The sequence below is a fragment of the Heteronotia binoei genome, chromosome 4 (genome assembly GCF_032191835.1).
Source record: "Heteronotia binoei isolate CCM8104 ecotype False Entrance Well chromosome 4, APGP_CSIRO_Hbin_v1, whole genome shotgun sequence".
NCBI classification, from domain to species: Eukaryota; Metazoa; Chordata; class Lepidosauria; order Squamata; family Gekkonidae; genus Heteronotia; species Heteronotia binoei.
Genome location: NC_083226.1, coordinates 20437128 through 20456671, shown reverse-complemented (window position 1 = coordinate 20456671; position 19544 = coordinate 20437128). Strand labels below are relative to the sequence as shown.

At 46.8% G+C, this 19544-nt stretch overlaps 2 protein-coding genes across 2 annotated transcripts in view; one reads left to right on the top strand and one right to left on the bottom strand.

Moving 5' to 3' along the window:
• The window catches only part of MLF2 (myeloid leukemia factor 2), a 449608-nt gene that overhangs the window by 142733 nt on the left and 287331 nt on the right, over positions 1-19544 (bottom strand). The window lies entirely within an intron of this gene.
• Positions 10072-17629, top strand: LOC132570045 (T-cell surface glycoprotein CD4-like). The gene is made up of 6 exons (XM_060236485.1): positions 10072-10095; positions 10830-10932; positions 14266-14430; positions 14552-14683; positions 16672-16908; positions 17466-17629. Exons 1-6 carry the CDS (start codon positions 10072-10074, stop codon positions 17627-17629), a joined length of 825 nt encoding a protein of 274 aa, XP_060092468.1.

Sequence of the window (19544 nt, the reverse complement as noted above, 5' to 3'; positions counted from 1 at the left end):
GGCTTTAATTTAAATTCAGGGAAAACATCAACCTGATCCAGCAACCAAGAATTTGTATAATAATGGCCTGGAAACCAAGAAGCATCCATACTGATATCTCCGTCCTGCTGGGAGAAGGCTTTCCTAACAGTGATTTATTTACTTGTTCTTTCGCCCTGCAATGTGGGCAAACAATGATCTCCCCCTGTGACTAGGAAGGTCTGGAGTGGGTTGAAGGCCCCCAGTAGGGAAGCTGTTTTGTGCCAGCCGGGGGTAAAAGAGAGCCAATTCCAATTAAGGCCTATAAGTTTCGTTCCAATTAAAACCAAGTGAACTTTTAGAGCACTTTCACACCGGCTGACACTGGAAACGCTTTTGTGTTTTTCTACGGTCCCCAAAAGTGACACTGGCTAGTTTTTTTGATCACAGATGGAGTGGTTGGTAGTTTAACAAAAGAACTTCAATGGCCCTTAGTTACCCAGATGGATATTCTTCTGGACTGTCTGGAATGTAGCTTTTAGATGGTAGGCTGACCATCTTAAAGAGCCCCATGGCACAGAGTGTTAAAGCTGCAGTACTGCAGTCCTAAGCTCTGCTCACGACCTGAGTTCAATACCCAGTGGAAGCTGGGTTTTCAGGTAGTCGGCTCGAGGTTGACTCAGCCTTCCATCCTTCCAAGGTCGGTAAAATGAGTGCCCAGCTTGCTGGGGGGAAAGTGTAGATGACTGGGGAAGGCAATGGCAAACCTAAAAAGTCTGCCGTGGAAACATTGTGAAAGCAACGTCACCCCAGAGTCGGAAATGACAGGTGCTTGCACAGGGGATCTTTTCTTTCCTGACCATCTTAAAGCACCACTGGAACACCTGGAAGTACCTGAAGACCACTGGAACATCTGGATGTAATTATTAGAATTGATATACAGACGATTGGTTGTACCTGGCCACCATTAGTATTAATATATTCATAGCTTATGGCACCGTATTGTTTTAGAGAGGATATTGTTTTTAAAATGTTTTAATGTTACAAATTGCCATTTGGGCCTGTAAGCCGCCCTGAGCCCGCTTTGGCAGGGGAAAGGAAAGGTCCCCTGTGCAAGCACCAGTCGTTTCCAACTCTGGGGTGACGTTGCTTTCACAAGGTTTTCACGGCAGACTTTTTAAGAAATATCTGGAGACTTTGGGGGTGGAGCCAGGAGACTTTGGGGGAGGAGTCAGGAGCAAGGGTGTGACAAGCAGAATTGAACTCCAAAAGGAGTTCTGGCCATCACATTTAAAGGTACGGCACACCTTTTCAATTCCTTCCTTCCATAGGAAAAAATGAAGGATAGGGGCACCTTCTTTTGGGCCTCATAGAATTGGACCCCCTGGTCCAATCTTTTTGAAACTTGGGGGGTATTTTGAGAAGAGGCACTAGACGCTATACTGAAAATTTGGTGCATATACCCCAAAATACAGCCCCCCCAGAGCCCCAGATCAATTCTCCATGATTTTCTGTGGGAATAAATCTCCATAGGGAATAACAGCGTTCCCAGCAGACATTTCTGAAGCGGGGGGAGGGCCTCCAACCCGGGGGGGTCCCCTGCCCCCACCTGGGGATTGGCAACCGTAATGCTTTGCCAGGCTTGCTCAACCGCACAGGTGCTACAGTAGCTCAGTAGCTCTACTGTACTATTGAGAACCTGGATTGCACATGAGAGATACAAAGAAAGTACATTTAAGAACAGCAAGTGTTTTAACCATGTTTTATTTTAAGTTTTTTTAAAAAAAAAACTCTGTGTTTGTCTGTGGCCTTTATAAAGTTTATCTCTGCTATCTGGCATTACATTTGATGGCACACGTGGCCCGATTCGGGAAGGTCTCATTCATGTCAGATTTGGCCCTCATAAGAAATGAGTTTGACACCCCTGGGGGGAACTGGGCTCTGTAGGGTATAAAGGAATGCCCAGCAGACATTTCCCTTCCCCCTTCCTTTCTGATAATCAAGAAGGGGAAGGCCTCCAAACCAGGGGATCCCCTACCTCCAACTGGGGATTCAATACAATATTGATGAGAGAAGCCACACAAAGTCTATGTCAAAATGAATCAAATGTGACTTAAAATTACTATGAATCCTAATAACTACATACAATTTATTGCCCGAACGATGCCCAGCGGGGGACTGGCAAACCTAATGCTCACTATTTGTCATGTGGGCTTCCTCAGGGCTCAATCATATTCCTGGCAGAGGCTGACCAAGAGAGAGATCTTGGGGTCGTGGTAGATAACTCACTGAAAATGTCAAGACAGTGTGCGATTGCAATAAAAAAGGCCAACGCCGTGCTGGGAATTATTAGGAAGGGAACTGAAAGCAAATCAGCCAGTATCATAATGCCCCTGTATAAATTGATGGTGCGGTCTCATTTGGAGTACTGTGTGAAATTCTGGTCACTGCACCTCAGGATACTATAGCATTGGAGAAAGCCCAGAAAAGGGCAACTAGAATGATTAAAGGGTTGGAACACTTTCCCTGTGAAGAAAGGTTAAAACGCTTGGGGCTCTTTAGCTTGGAGAAACGTCGACTGCGGGGTGACATGATAGAGGTTTACAAGATTATGCATGGGATGGAGAAAGCAGAGAAAGAAGTACTTTTCTCCCTTTCTCACAATACAAGAACTTGTGGGCATTCGATGAAATTGCTGAGCAGTCAGGTTAAAACGGATAAAAGGAAGTACTTCTTCACCCAAAGGGTGATTAACATGTGGAATTCACTGCCACAGGAGGTGGTGGCGGCTACAAGCATAGACAGCTTCAAGAGGGGGTTAGATAAAAATATGGAGCAGAGGTCCATCAGTGGCTATTAGCCACAGTGTGTGTGTGTGTGTATAATTTTTTTTTTTGGCCACTGTGTGACACAGAGTGTTGGACTGGATGGGCCATTGGCCTGATCCAATATGGCTTCTCTTATGTTCTCAGCTCTGTGTAAAGTCCTTGGAAGAATTAATTCATTGATTTGGAGTAGATAGGTTAAGGTAGTCCCCTGTGGAAGCACCAGTCGTTTCCGACTCTGGGGTAACGTTGCTTTCACGTTTTCACGGCAGACTTTTTTACGGGGTGGTTTGCCATTGTCTTCCCCAGTCATCTACACTTCCCCCCCAGCAAGCTGGGTACTCATTTCACCGACCTCAGAAGGGTGGAAGCCTGAGTCAATCTGGAGCCGGCTACCTGAACCAGCTTCCGCTGGGATCGGACTCAGGTCGTGAGCAGAAGGCTCCGACTGCAGTACTGCAGCTTTACCACTCTGCGTCACGGGGCTCTTTTTGGAGTAGACCATCATAATACGCTAATGTCACCCACCTCTATATTTACTCACCCCGTCCTCTGGTGTCCTCAGAGAAGCTCAAAAAGCTACCGCTTGGGGAGGGACAGTGGCTCAGTGGTAGAGCATCTGCTTGGTAAGCAGAAGGTCCCAGTTTCAATCCCTGGCATCTCCAACTAAAAAGAGTCCAGGCAAATAGGTGTGAAAAACCTTAGCTGAGACCCTCGAAAGCCACTGCCAGTCTGAGTAGACAATACTGACTTTGATGGACCGAGGGTCTGATTCAGTATAAGGCAGCTTTATGTGTTCAATTATTTAGAAGCAAGGCAACCTTCGGAATAATTCTGAGCAGGGATGGTGGCTCAATGGTAGAGCATCTGCATGGTAAGCAGAAGGTCCCAGGTTCAATCCCTGGCATCTCCAACTAAAAAGAGTCCGGGCAAATAGGTGTGAAAAACCTTAGCTGAGACCCTCGAAAGCCGCTGCCAGTCTGAGTAGACAATACTGACTTTGATGGACCGAGGGTCTGATTCAGTATAAGGCAGCTTTATGTGTTCAATTATTTAGAAGCAAGGCAACCTCCGGAATGATTCTGAGCAGGGATGGTGGCTCCATGGTAGAGCATCTGCATGGTAAGCAGAAGGTCCCAGGTTCAATCCCTGGCATCTCCAACTAAAAAGGGTCCAGGCAAATAGGCATAAAAAACCTCAGCTGGAGACCCTGGAGAGCAGCTGCCAGTCAGTAGGCAATAATGACTTTGATGGACCAAGGCTCTGATTCAATATAAGGCAGTTTCATATGTTCACTTTTGAAGTGGTAGCAAATTTCTGAGCCATACACCAGTCGCCTCACTAGTGTCTGGTCTGGAGGCAGAAGTGTGCAAGCGAACCGCCTTGGCGGTTTGAACTCACCAAGCTGTCCCAAGCTGCTTCCGGCTTTTTTATTTAAAAAATATTGATTTCAAGCGCATAGGCGTATGAGCGCACATGCGCATATAACTCATTAATGAATGGGGGAGAGGGGAAGAAACGCAAACCAACCTACAGGGATGTTACACAGCTGCACCATCTGATCATGCTAAGTCACCCTGCAGACAGGATGGGAATGGCTTGCGGGGGAGCTTGTGGACGGTTTCGGATGCTTCTTTCTGAGCCGGCCCGATTTGGGGTGCCTCTCCAAACTGCCTGTCTGTAAGCAGCCTAGATGCCTCCCCCCAAAAAAAGATCTAAACTGTACAGTCAATATAACATTAACACCTTGTGGGGAAACTAATGTATGGCCTCCAAAAAGATCAATATTGCTGCTCCCATTAATAATCGCTAGGGACAATCTAGAGGCCATGTTCACCAATTTGACCCCTGACCTGTCAGTACCGTTCTCTTTAGAGCGATGCGTTCCTTCTGTGGATTTATGCTAAAGGAAGTTTTCCTTCCAGACTTCGGAGTGGAGCAATTCATTGTCATCTGAGCCCAATTCTAGCATTGAAGTTCCCCCCTATTATCATGACAGCTCGCAAGTGGCGGCTTTGTAGATTGTTGTGTATGTGATTGAAGGGGAGACCCCTGAATAATTAATGAATAACTCTATACAATAATAAATGAAAATATGCTCTTGTGTTTAAAAAGCAAAAAGGGCGTCTGATGTAATATTGAAGAAGTTGCAATGTGATAAGAAACCAGACAGGCCTTCAGTGGGTGTGAGTCACAGGTGTGTCTTGATGGCAGACACGTTTCTATAAGGAAACTCCTTGTTGAATAGATAAGCAGACACACTGGAAAACTACCAGGGAGAAAGGGGAGGGGGGAAGTGAATCTGATAACCGTGAGGGCCAGCCCACAGGCCTTCTTTGCTTAAAACGGATGGTTTGAGAAGCAAGCGGGGGTTCGTTATTTTTGGGAGCTTTGCTGCTCAAATGAACCTTCCTATTGGTGCCAAATAGTAAAATACCTCATTTTCAATCAGTAAGTGTGCGGCCTCAGTTTTTTACTGCTACATGATCTGAAATGTGTCTAATATACAGAGTCCTTGACTGGCCCATTGGAGCCTGCAGAACTGAGCTTGGGAACTCGGGCACAATGGGCAGTAGGATCCAAATCCCTACTGTCCTGCTCCAATCATGGACCTCCTGCCCGTGATTGAATGGTCCAATCAAGGGCCCCCTGCCCGTATTGAATGGTCCAATAGCATGCTAGCGTGGGAACCTTGGGTGTATATAAGCTGGCCCAGTTGGTGCAGCCTTCAGTCTTAGAGCGCAGCCCTATACTATGCTGTGCTGAATAAAAAGAGCTAAGATCGCCACCACCTCGCCTCTTCATTGCCTTGAACCCACTATATTATATAGATTTAGCACAGGGCTGACCAAACTGTAGCTCAGGAGCTGCATGTCGCTCCTTCATACATATTGTGTGGCTCTTGAAGCCCCTAGTCCCCTACCACTACCACTGTGTCAGCTGGCTTGAAGAAGGCCTTTCTCTCTTTAAATCGCTTCTCCAAGCCAAGTCAGCTGGTGGCGTCCAGACTGCATTTAAAGTTGTTTTCTTTCCACCTCTCTCTTTCTTTCCCCTCCCCCATCTCCTTTCCTTCCTTCCTCCCTTGCAGCTCTCAAACATCTGCTGTTTATGTCTTGCAGGTCTTAAACGTCTGATTTTTATCTATGTGGCTCTTACGTTAAGCAAGTTTGGCCACGCCTGATCTAGCAGATATTCCTCTAAGTTCGTCCACTGCATTTCAATGTCTGTTTCTGAGGTTTTAGGGGGAAGATAGACATTTACTAGCACATTTTCTCTAGGCCTAGTGGCTATCTGCTTCTCATTTTCCTTGAAAGCCCTTTGCTGGGGTCAAAATAAAATGGCTGCAATTTGGCAGCATTTTGTACGTCCAATCTAAACTATGGCATGTGGAATAATATGGCACAGCCTGATCTCATCATATCTCAGAAGGTAAACGGAGGTGGTACCTGGAAGGGAGACCACCAAGAAAGACTCTGCAGAGGAAGGCAGTGGCAAAACCACCTCTGCTTCTCACTAGGGTTGGATTAACAAATAGGTCAAATAGGCAGTGGCCTTCAGGCCCCCACACCTTTAGGGTCCCTGGGTTGGCTCCCCCCACCCCCAGTTTCCTCCCTGGCATGCACAGCCAGCAACTGAGCTGCTCTTTGCCCAACTTGCCTGGTGCGGCTGCTGTTGGCGTTGTCATCTAATTTGCCTCTCTCTGCTAGGGTTGCCAAGTCCCCAGCTTCCTGTAGGGGGGGGACTTTTGTGCGCGTTAAGTGACGTCATCAAAATGGCAGCGCCTGTGCGGGGCCACTCTAGGCATTTTTGGGGAAACTCTATGGTTTGCCCAGATGCTCTAGCCATTTGGGAGGTAAAAACTCTACAGTACCTATTGTACCATAGAGTTTTCCCACCCAAATGGCTAGAGCGTCCGGGAAAACCATAGCATAGAGTTTTCCCGGAAACACTTAGAGCGGCCCTGCATGGGCACTGCCATTTTGATGACATCACTTCCAGGTGACATCATCATGCCAGTGATGTAGGGGGAGGTTCCCCCTGTCAGCCCGATGTGGGGGGAGGGGTTGGGATTTTGACTGCCTAGGAGTCTCCACAGGGTTTAATCCGGCACTGCTTCTCACTTGCCAGGAAAACCTTTTGCTTGGGTCATCATAATTTGGCTATGACTGATGGTGTTTTATACACACACTCTAAACCAGGAGAGCTGAACACATTTGTTGTGAGGGACGGATCTGACATAAATGAGACACAATTAAAGGTTTGGGGTTTTTTTACAAAAGGATCCAGGGAGTTGCCAAAGGATCCAGGGAGTTGGGCAAGGGAAGCTCGGGCACTTTCTTTTCTTCCCCAGGGGACCAGGATGGGAGGGAGCCTCAGCTAATAGAAGGAAGAGAGGCTTGGCTCAGTAGCTCTGCTGTGCTATTGAGAGAGCCTGGCAAAACAAGATCTGCCTCCCCCCTTCCTCCCCAAAGGATGAGCCTCAGCCAATGGAGGAAAGAGAGCCTTCGATCTGCAGCTCCTGTGCGATCGAGCAAGCCTTGCAAAGCAAGCTGTTATGGAGAAGCAATCGAGAGAGAGGGAGAAGGAAACAGATGACAGCCAGTTGCTCTCAGGCCTGATAGGAGCCCTCCAGTGGCCTGATTCAGCCCCCGGGCCACATGTTTAACATCCCTGCTTTAAACAGTGAACTAGGAAGTCCCCAGTTCAAATCATGCCTCTGCTAAGGTAGGCTGCCCTCTCTCAACTTCCAGTCTGCATATAAGGGCAATGCACAGACCTGACATTTCAGAATCATTGTATTGATCTTTGAAGCATTAAGCACCGGGACATAATGCTAAGCATTTAACAGTTAAACACAGTTGGGTAAATTGTCCAGCGTGAATTCTACTTTATGCCATTCTTCACTTCTCAAGTGGACATTCACTTAGGAATTAGAAAATCTCACATTTGGTTTTAATTTAAAGCAGCTTCAAATCCATTTTGTTACTCTGTAGAGAGGGACAGGTGCAAACCGTCTGCCTGACAATACTAAAATACAGTGTCCAGATTATTTAAAAAAAAGAAAAAATCGCTGTGGAAGCAGCAAGGAGATTGTTCTCTGGGTGCCCCGGAGGGCGGTGTGGGGAGAGGGAAATCCACAGGAAGGCCTGGCGGGCGCTCTAAGGCGGCACAACCTTTTTATCAACTCCCAGCAGGCCCCTGAACAAAACCCCAGCCGCACACAAGAGCGAGAGCAGAGCCAGCCGACCACAAGCCTGAGGAGGAGGGTGGAGAGAGAGGAGGAGGCGGAAAAGAAGCATGCATGCAGAATGACAAAAGGCCTTATTTATATAACCCTCTCTCTAACACACTCAAAAGAGCACTTGTGGATCCTGCATTGTATTTCTTACCAAATTATGAAGCCGGTTTGATGCCTGGAGCTTTGTAGGTCATGCTTTTTTCTAAAAAAGAACCTGGGCCCTTTCACTCTATAAATGGACCCTGAAATGGAGGCCAAATATTTGCACACATGCAGGTGACCAAGGAGTATGCATTGTGCCAGACTCCCAAGACAGCAGCAATTTCAGGGTGCCTGCAGTTCGCACAACCCTGACATCTTTATACTGGCATAGGTTTGCCAAACCTCCAGGTGGTGCCTGGAGATCTCCCGCTTTTACAACTGATTTCCAGCTGGTAGAGTTCAGTTGCCCCGGAGAAAATGGCTGCTTTGAAGGGTGGACTCTATGGCATTGGACCATCCAGGGCTTTTTTTTGTAGCAGGAACTCCTTTGCATATTAGGCCACACACCCCTGTTGTAGCCAATCCTCCTGGAGCTTCCAGTAGGTCCTATAAGAAGAGCCCCATAAGAAGAAGAATTGCAGATTTATATCCCGCCCTTCTCTCTGAATTAGAGACTCAGAGCGGCTTACAATCTCCTGTATCTTCTCACCCCACAACAGACACCCTGTGCAGTCGGCAGGGCTGAGAGGGCTCTTTTAAGGACAACCTCTGCAAGAGCTATGACTGACCCAAGACCATTCCAGCTGCTGCAAGCGGAGGAGTGGGGAATCAAACCCGGTTCTCCCAGATAAGAGTCCACGCACTTAACCACTACACCAAACTGGCTCTCTAGAAGAATTGGCTAGGGGTGTGGCCTAATATGCAAAGAACTTCCTGCTACAAAAAAAGCCCCGGTAGCATCCCCTCCCCAAACCCCACCGTCTTGTGGATCTACCCCACAAATCTCCAGACCCAGAGCTGGGCAACCTGGGGGGAGGGAGAGGACCTTTCAGTAGAGATTAAGGTTGCCTGTGGGTCACATAACTCTGGTAACTTTTTACTGGGGGGGGACCTGCATATGGTTGCCATCCCCCAGGTAGGAAATTCCTAGAGATATGGGGGACTGAGTTTGGGGAGGGGAGGGTTGCCAATCCCCAGCTGCGGGCAGGGGATCCCCTGGTTTGGATGCCCTTCCCCCACTTCAGGGTTATCAGAAAGCAGGGAAGGGGGGTTGAATGTCTGCTGGGAACTCCATTATACCCTATTGAGACTTAATCCCCTAGGATATAATGGAGAATTGATCCATGAGTAACTGGGACCAGGGGGGGGGCTGTTGTTTGATGTAGAGGCACCAAATTCTCAGCATAGCATCTGGTGCCCCTCCTCAACCTGCCCCCTCCCCAATTTTAAAAAAAGATTGGAGTATAGAGTCCAGCTGGTGGGAGAAAACTGACCTAGAAAAAAAATAGCTGTCAGCAGAGGCGTGACATCAGTTCTGGCAGTGACATCAGTCGTCTCTAGTATTCACTGGAAACTCTTATGTTTTTAACAGCAATTCTGAGAGAGGTATGACCTCACTTGTGGGGTTTTCCAGAAGCGATGATGTGCCATCGCTGATGGTGCCCACTCATGTTCCCACCCGTGTCTTCCGCTGGTGGCCCATGCCTGACTGCCATATGTGGGTGACAAGCAGAGACAGGGCTTTTGAAGGGGTGGCACCCCACCTTTCAAATGTCCCTCCACTATGATGGTCGCTTGAGACCTGCCTTCCTTCAAAGCTTCAAGCCATAATATTTTTTAACTCCGGCTTTTATCTGAGGAGTTCCATCTTATTTAGCTGTTTTGGTCACCCGCTAGTCGTGGGAGGGCTCTTGTGAACATCTTTTTAGACTGTTGAATGCTTTTATGTCTCTGGCTTTTTATGTTATTGATGGTTCTTGTTGTTTTTTATTTCGTTTTATGGCTTTGTTAGCGGGTCTCTGGAGGAGCAGGATATAACTATTTTCTAAATAAAAGGGCAACTGCGTGATGGGGGTCATTGATCCCTATAAAGTATGTTTCAATCCAATTTGGGGTTGAAGAATAGGATAAAAATATATTGAATGAACCTGTCATTTGCAAGGCATTACTAAGGAAATGACATTGAGAAGAAGAGATGGATCGACAGCATCCGTACATCCACTTTGAAGTCTAATTGACCTGTCAGCAGGGTTAATAGAGTTGCCAGGCCCCCCTTGGCCAACAGCTGGGGGTGTGGGGGGTAGGGTTTCCATGCAGCGTTCCCTCTAAGCTGAGTCAGTGTGAGCTAGCTCATAGGTTTTTAGCCTCCAGCTCACACATTTTTGTCTTGGCTCAGGAAAAGTGGCCCCAGAGCAAGCTAATTGATGCAGTAGCTCACAACTCTAATGCCAGTAGCTCACGAAGTAGAATTTTTGCTCACAAAATTCCACAGCTTAGAGGGAACATTGATTGACAGCTTCAGGTTGGAAACTCCTGTAGATTTAGGGATGGAGCCTCAAGAGGACAGGAACCCCAGTGAAGTACAATGCCATCCAGTCTGTCCTCCAGAGCACCCATTTGCTCCAAGGGAACTGATCCCTGTAGTCTAGAGATGAGCTGAAGTTCTGGGGTGTCCCCAGGTCACACTTGGAGGCTAAAAGTTAGCACTCAATAAACAATTGTCTAGCTAGCCCCTACAGGATATGTGATACAAAGCATTCTGGAGAAATCTGGGAATAAAGCACTGCTGATTGTATTGATTGAAGATGTTGTCCTTTCCCTCTTAGGAGCCCTTGAACAGAACTTCCAGCCGTGAGTTCTTGCATGGAAAGAGCACACCAGCAGATATGGCCCTGAACGGCTTTCTGTTTTCCATTCTGCTTCACCTGGGTGAGTTCTCCTCTTGATTCACCTGTGTAGCACATCAGCAGAGCTGTGGAAATAACACGTGTTGCGTTACAGGCAAGATAGCTGCTCATCAGAACAAGTGCTTGGATGCTCCAGAAGCAGATGATACAGAAATCAGAAAAGGCAAATGCCCATTTGTGAGCCCAGATGGCTCCTGACCTTAACGTCTTCCATGGTCCCTGCATAGCTATCAGGAGGTTTTTTTAGCAGGAACACAGTTCTGGTTGGCTTGGCATCAGGGGTGTGGCCTAATATGCAGATGAGTTCCTGGTGGACCTTTTCTTTAAAAGCCCTGTGTGAAACAATGGTGATGTTAGGGGGTGTGGCCTAATATACAAATGAGTTCCTGCTGGGCTTTTTCTACCAAAAAAAGCCATGATAGTTATAAATGTCATAGATGTCATTGGACAGCAACTATGATTGTAAGAACACGGGCAGATTGTAAGAGGGAGAGCAGGAAGAGAGAGGCTGGTGCTTGGCTTTTGTGGCCCTTGCTTATATATGCCCCACTTTGAGGTAACAAAAACCTAGGGGGAATGTAGAAACAATCGTGCAAGAAGAAAATATGATTGGTAGCACAAGAAGTGATGAATAAGGAACAATAATTATAAAAAAATATGTGCATCTTATTAATAAATATAACAGAAAGTGAAAAACCTTATACAAACTAATTAGTCAACGTTCTACACAAAGGCAAGAGAGATCACATATGTAAATAAGGTAACAACTGCACAAAATCTCAGTCCAAATCAAGTACAAAAGTCCATGACACCATAGAGTGGTCAAAAGTCCAAGACTTCTAAGAGATATTTAAATCCAACAGTTAATAAGCCTGGCAAGGAACAAGGGATGAAGCCTCAAGAGGAAGAAGAAGATGATGATGATGATATTGGATTTATATCCCGCCCTCCACCCCGAAGAGTCTCAGAGCGGCTCACAGTCTCCTTTCCCTTCCTCCCCCACAACAGACACCCTGTGAGGCGGGTGGGGCTGGAGAGAGCTCTTACAGCAGCTGCTCTTTCAAGGACAACCTCTGCCAGAGCTATGGCTGACCCAAGGCATGCTAGCAGGTGCAAGTGGAGGAGTGGGGAATCAAAGCCGGTTCTCCCAGATAAAAGTCTGCATACTTCACCACTACATCAAACTAGCTCTCCAAGAGGACAGTGTTGCCTTTGGGGTAAGGAAGGAATTTTCCTCCAGACCAGGTTGGCTCAGGGATCCTGAAGAGTTGGTGGGGGTTGCCTGCCTTCCTTCCTCCCTCTCTCCCTTTCTTTCTTGCCTTACTCTCACTGGGAAACTGGAGGGGAAGTAATTGTGGTTCTCTTGCATTGTGCAGGGGGTTGGACTAGATGATCCTTGGGCATACCTCTCAGTTCTATGTTCCTATGACACCTGTAAAGGTAAAGGTAGTCCCCTGTGGAAGTACCAGTCATTTCCGACTCTGCTGTGATGTTGCTTTCACAACGTTTTCATGGTAGACTTTTTACAGGGTGGTTTGCAATTGCCTTCCCCAGTCCTCTACACTTGCCCCAGCAAGCTAGGTACCCCTTTTACCGACCTCGGAAGGATGGAAGGCTGAGTCAACCTGGAGCCGGCTACCTGAACCCAGCTTCCGCCGAGATCGAACTCAGGTCGTGAGCGGAGTTTAGGACTGCACTACTGCAGCTTTACCACTCTGTGCCACAGGGCTGATGACACCTGTAGGGTGAGGTAAAGCATTATTGGAGGAAAAAAGCCCTGGTTGAATGCAGCCATGACCCTGTTCCCAGGAGAAGGAATTATATCACATTGTGGAAGGAGGAAAGTGTGTGACATGTGACCTGGGAGTGCACAAAGAAATCTTCAAGGATAATATGTAATTTAATAGAATCATAGAGTTAGAAGGGACCTCCAGGGTCATATAGTCCAACCCCCTGCACAATGCAGGAAACTCACAAACACTTCCTCCTAAATTCACAGGATCTTCATTGCTGTCAGATGGCCACCTAGCCTCTGTTTAAAAACCTCCAAGGAAGGAGAGCCCACCACCTCCCGAGGAAGCCTGTTATACTGAGGAACCGCTCTAACTGTCAGGAAGTGTCACGAGAGTCGGTTTGGTGTAGTGGTTAAGTGTGCGGACTCTTATCTGGGAGAACCGGGTTTGATTCCCCACTCCTCCACTTGCACCTGCTAGCATGGCCTTGGGTCAGCCATAGCTCTAGCAGAGGTTGTTCTTGAAAGGGCAGCTGCTGCGAGAGCCCTCTCAGCCCACCCACCTCACAGAGTGTCTGCTGTGGGGGAGGAAGGTAAAGGAGATTATGAGCTGCTCTGAGATTCTTCGGAGTGGAGGGCAGGATATAAATCCAATATCTTCTTCTTCTTCTAATGTTGAGCCAGAAACTCTTTTGATTTAATTTCAGCCCACTGGTTCTGGTCCTTCTGGGGCCACAGAAAACAATTCCACACCATCCTCTATATGACAGCCCTTCAAGCACTTGAAGATCGTTATCATATCACCTCTCAGCCACCTCCTCTCCAGGCTAAACATCCCCAGCTTCTTCAACCTGTCCTCATAGGACTTGGTCTCCAGACCCCTCACCATCTTTGTCGCCCTCCTCTGGACCTGTTCCAGCTTGTCTACATCCGTCTTAAAATGTGGTGCCCAATTTTTCCCCCAATACTATATTACGTTAAACTTCTCTTGTGGATGTGATCTTTTTTATTTTTTTAACTAGGACTCTGATTTTGTACTGTGAGAAAGGCTGTGGGATGCTGAGACTGGCTCCATGTACAATGCTCCTCAGCTGCTCCTGTGGCTATCCAAGCTGCTTGTTCCTCTTTTTTCTAGAGTCCATCAAAACGAACGCATTGCCCAGTGGCGGGGAGCTTTGGTGTGTGCCAGACCTTCTGGGGGAGGAAAAATCTAATTTTTAAGTCAGAGGAAATGAAAACAGAAAGTCAAGCATCTAAGAAAACAAAAGAAACATGAAACAGAGAGACACAGGGCTTTTTTTTGTAGCAGGAACTCCTTTGCCTATTAGGCCACACACCCCTGATGTAGCCAATCCTCCAAGAGCTTACAGGGCTCTTCTTACAGGTCCTACTGTAAGCTTTTGGAGGATTGGCTACATCAGGGGTGTGTGGCCTAATAGGCAAAGGAATTCCTGCTACAAATAAAGTCCTGGAGAGATGGTATTGTGTAGTACGGTGTAGAGTCGTGTAGGATTATATCACAGCAAAGGGCCTAGAAATCCACAGGGTTCTAAGCGGAGATCATATTCATGCCATGTTCTTGGCCTCTTTCTGCTCTTTCATTTTTCTTCACTTGTCTTTCAGGAACGCTGCTTCCTGTTACTGCAGAACAAAATGTTTATTCCATTGAGGGCAGTCCTGTTACCCTTTCTTGTCCTGATGTCTCATCAAACCAAAATCCAGGCACTGGGTTCTGGAAATACAACGGGGTAGAAGTCCTTAAATACACAAATGGGAAACCTTGGAAAGGTAAATCCAAGTTGTATCACTCCATATGTGTCCAGCACACATATGTATCCAGTACATGAAAGAGGTATCCCATTCTTCTCCAGATGTGACTTACCTTCTTATATTTCTGTTTCCTTCACAGTTAATCAAGACAAGAGATTCAGAGGTACAGATAAGGGGGATTTCTCCTTATACATGCCAGAAGCACAGGAAGGCCTTTATACCTGTGATGTGTCTGGACAAGAGAAAAGTATTCGCCTTCACTTTCTGAAAGGTAAGAGATTTTAGGTTCTATCAGTGGCGCAGAGTGGTAAAGCTACAGTACTGCAGTCTGAACTCTCTGCTCACCACCTGAGTTCAATCCCAGCAGAAGCTGCTTCAGGTAGCTGGCTCCAGGTTGACTCAGCCTTCCATCCTTCCGAGGTCGGTAAAATGAGTACCCAGCTTGCTGGGGGGAAAGTGTAGATGACTGGGGAAGGCAATGGCAAACCACCCCGTAAAAAGTCTGCCGTGAAAATGTTGTGAATGCAACGTCACCCCAGAGTCGGAAACGACTGGTGCTTGCACAGGGGACTACCTTTACCTTTTTACCTTTATCAGTGGCTGCTAGCTGTGGTGACTAAAACTCCAAAACCCAGTGCTAGGAGAAAACATCAGAGGAAGGCCTTGGCTTCTGTGCTATGATGTAGGCAGGGGTGTCAAACATGTGGCCCGGGGGCCAAATCAGGCCTCAGAGGGCTCCTATCCGGCCCCCTGAGCAACTGGCTCTTGTCTGCTTCCTTCTCCCTCTCTCCTGCTCCCTTCTGCATCACAGCTTGCTTTGCCTGGCTTGCTCAATCGCACAGGAGCTACAGAGTAAAAGTTCTATTTTCTCCATTGGCTGAGGCTCCTCCCTTGAGAGGCACAGCTTGCTTTGCCAGGCTCTCTCAATCACACAGCAGAGCTACTGAGCCAAGCCTCTCTTCCTCCTATTGGCTGAGGCTCTTCTCACTCCTGGTCACCTGAGGAAGGAATGAAAGAGCCAGAGTTTCCTTTGCCCAGTTCCCTGGATCCCATGGGAGAGATACGAAGAAAGCACCTTTAAGACCAACAAGTGCTAATGTTTTAAGCATGTTTTATTTTAAAGTTTTTTGTTTTTAAAATCTTTGTATTTGTGTGTGTCTTTTATAAAGTTTCTAGCTCCGCTACCTTATCTTAAATAGCAACACACACGGCCCAGTCTGACATGGCCCGGCCCAACAAGGTCTAATTTATGTCAGATCTGGCCCTCGTAACAAATGAGTTTGACACCCCTGATGTAGGCCCTCCAGAGAAACTGGCTGGCCCCTATGTGAGACAGATGCTGGTCTAGATGGTAGAGCTCCCACTCTGAGGTGGCATTTGGAGATCTCTTGCTATTACAGTTGATCTCCATATGACCAAGATCAGTTCCCTTGAAGAAAATGGCTGCTTTGGAAGGTTGACTTCATGGATTTATACCCTGTTGAGGTCCTTCTCCTCCCCAAATCCTGCCTTCCCTAGGTCTACTCCTAAATCTCCAGGTATTTCTCAACTTAGAGTTGGCAGCCTGACTAGACAGACCACTAGGCTGATCCAGTAGCAGGGCCTTTTTTGAGCAGGAACACATAAGTACACAGTTCTGGCTGCCTTGGTGTCAGGGGGTGTGGCCTAATATGCAAAGGAGTTCCTGTTGGGCTTTCCCAACAAAATGGCCTAATATGCAAATGAGTTCCTGCTGGGCTTTTTCTACCAAAAAAGGGCCTGTCCAGTAGGATTCTTTTTATGGTGGTATAGGAAGGAACTCCTTTTGTAGCAGGAACTCCTTTGCATATTAGACCACACACACACACACACACCGCCGATGTAGCCAATCCTCCAAAAGCTTATGGGGCTCTTAGTACAGGACCTACTGTAAGCTCTTGGAGGACTGGCTGTGCAAAGGAGTTTCTGCTATAAAAAAAGCCAAGGAAGGCTTTTTTTGTAGCAGGAACTCCTTTGCATATTAGGTCACACACCCTCTGATGTAGCCAATCCTCCAAGAGCTGGCAGGGCTCTTAGTACAGGGCCTACTGTAAGCTCTAAAAGGATTGGCTACATCAGGGGTGTGTGGCTTAATATTCAAAGGAGTTCCTGCTATAAAAAACGCCAAGGAATGAAGGAAATGCCAAATTCTCCTTCATGTTCCAATTTCTTGAGAGGAGGACAAGAGAGAGCCCAGATCAGAAAGGATTTACAGAATGGGCTTTTTCCCCCCCATCACAGTGACCGGCTCTCCAGAAGGCTCTCTCCTGCAGGGTGAGAGTCTAGAACTGCAACTGCATCCTCCTGATATGACGGCAACTCAGATCGAATGGACTGGCCCCCACAATGAGAAAAGCCGCTGGAATCTCATGGACAACAATCAAAGACTGCAGATCAAGAATCTTCAAGTTCAGGATGATGGGTTATGGAAATGTTCCATCCACAGTCTAATTATCTCCTACAGAGTCACCGTAATAGGTAGGAAAAGATAAGCCGTTGGCACCCAGAGGGTGAAAACATTGTGATGTGACACCACCCCCATGGGTCAGTAGCAACTCGGTGCTCACAGAGAGGATCACCTTTACTTTTACCAAGGGGTGGAATTTTAGCAGGAGCTCCTTTGCATATTAGGCCACATCCCTGATGTAGCCAATTGGCTACATCAGTGGGTGTGGCCTACATCAGTGGGTTGGCCTGATATGGAAAGGAGCTCCTGCTAGAATTCCACCCCTGTCTTTACCTACCTGGATGGCAGGAGAATCATATTATACCAGAGGTTCCTGTTTACTGAAACCACTAATGTAGATGCACCAGCAGTTCTCCCTTGCCGGTATTGAGTTTCTTGGCTCCTACATTGGCTATTCACACATTACAGTGTCTAGCTGTCCACCATGGGCTCTGTTGACCGACATGCTCTGGGTGTTCCATGCGCAGAGTTTACTTTCCAGGTGCATACAGAACTGACTCGGGTCAAGGTGAAGGTGGGAGGGCCTACACGTCCTCTCCCCATACACCATGCTCCTGATCTGAATCAGGCCCACATATGCCTGGGAACAGCGGCGGCCCTAGGACGCCGCCCAAGGATGGTGCTCCAACGCTGGCACCAGCAACGGCAAGCACAGCTGCAGCAAGGTTCCCAGTGTCGGCGTGCACACCACCGCTGCCCACCGTTGCTCTGCCTCTTGCATCTGTGGCATGAGAGGCAGAGTGATGGTGGGTGGTGGCAGCGTGCATACTGACACCGGGAGCCTCACTGTTGCTTCTAAGCCGGTTTGGTGTAGTGGTTAAGTGTGCGGACTCTTATCTGGGAGAACCTTTTCCAGAAAGTGAAGAAGGAAACAAGGGGATCTGCTAACTTGGATTTGATTCTCACCAACAAGGAAGAATTGATTGAAGAAGTGGAAATAGTGGGCACCCTGGGCAGTAGTGACCATGTGATTTTGGAATTCACAAAGCAGGAGCCAAGTTGCATCTTTAGGGAAGGGAAAAGCTATATGTAGTCAGACTTATAGGTTGGACTTCAGAAAGGCAAACTTCGATAAACTTAGAACTATGCTGGGTAAAATCCCATGGTCAGAAATACTTAGGAGGAAAGGGGTTCAGGAGGGGTGGGAGTTTTTTAAAAGTGAAATACTGAAAGCGCAATCACAGACCATTCCTATGAGAAGAAAAAATGGAAAAAGCCTAAAGAAGCCGAAATGGCTCCATGGACAGCTCTCTAAAGACTTGAGAAATAAAAAAGACTCCTTTAGGAACTGGAACCAAGGATGAATATAAACAAATCACCAGTGCTTGTAGAGAAACAGTTAGGAAAGCTAAAGTTCAGTATGAGCTTAGACTGGTCAAAGATGCTAAAAACAACAAAAAAGGGTTCTTTTCTTATGTTCAGAGTAAGAAAAAGAGCAAGGACATGGTAGGCCCATTGCGAGGGCAAGAAAGTGAAATTGTAACAGGTAATGAAGAGAGGGAGGAACTGCTGAATTCCTACTTTTCCTCAGTCTTCTCTTCTGAGGGAAATGGTGCTCAACATGGAAAAACCGAACATATAAGGAGGGTATGAAGTTCCAACCTAGGATCAATATAGGGATAGTACATAAACACCTAGTTTCTTATGAAACTAAGTCCTCAGGGCCAGATGAATTGCATCCAAGGGTTCTAAAAGAGCTTGCGGATGTAATTTCTGAGCCTCTGGCTATTATTTTTGAGAATTCTTGGAGAACAGGAGAGGTGCTGGAAGATTGGAGGCAGGCGAATGTTGTCCCCATCTTCAAGAAGGGGAAAAAAGATGATCCGGGTAACTACCAACCCATCAGCTTGATGTCTATACCTGGAAAAGTTTTTGAACAAATCATCAGTCAGTTCTGGAACATTTAGAAAGAATGGATGTGATTACTAAGAGCCAGCATGGTTTTCTCAAGAACAAATCATGTCAGACTAACCTGATCTCTTTTTTTGAGAAAGTGACTACCTTGCTGGATAAGAGGAATGCTGTAGACATTGTTTTATCTTGATTTCAGTAAGGCTTTTGATAAAGTTCCACATACTATCCTTGTTGACAAGTTGGTAAAATGTGGTTTGGATCCTGTTACCGTTAGGTGGAACTGTAACTAGTTGACAGATCATACCCAAAGAGTGCTTGTGAATGGTTCCTTATCCTCTTGGAGAGGAGTGACAAATGGAGTGCCTCAAGGATCTGTCCTGGGACCTGTTTTAATTCAACATCTTTATCAATGATTTGGATGAAGGAATAGAGGGAACACTTATTAAATTTGCAGATGATACTAAATTGGGAGGGGTTGCAAACACAGAAGAAGACAGAAACAGGATACAGGATGACCCTGACAGGCTGGAAACTGGGCTAAAATCAATAAAATGAATTTTAATGGGGATAAATGTCAAGTTCTTCATTTAGGTAGGAAAAATCCAATGCATGGTTACAAGATGGGGGAGACTTGTCTTAGCAGTAGTATGTGCGAAAAGGATCTAGGGGTCTTAGTGGATCATACGCTCAACAGTGTGATGTGGTGGCTAAAAAGGCAAATGCAATTTTGAGCTGTATCAACAGAAGTATAGTGTCCAGATCATGTGATGTGATGGTATCACTTTAATCTGCT

Excerpts from the sequence above, each read along its gene's own strand:
- LOC132570045 (XM_060236485.1), top strand. The coding sequence starts at position 10,072 with ATGGGGGTCATTGATCCCTATAAA. Across the intron at positions 14,684-16,671 it reads TCGCCTTCACTTTCTGAAAG|TGACCGGCTCTCCAGAAGGC; the intron begins GTAAGAGATTTT and ends CCCCCATCACAG. Across the intron at positions 16,909-17,465 it reads CTACAGAGTCACCGTAATAG|GCCCACATATGCCTGGGAAC; the intron begins GTAGGAAAAGAT and ends GATCTGAATCAG.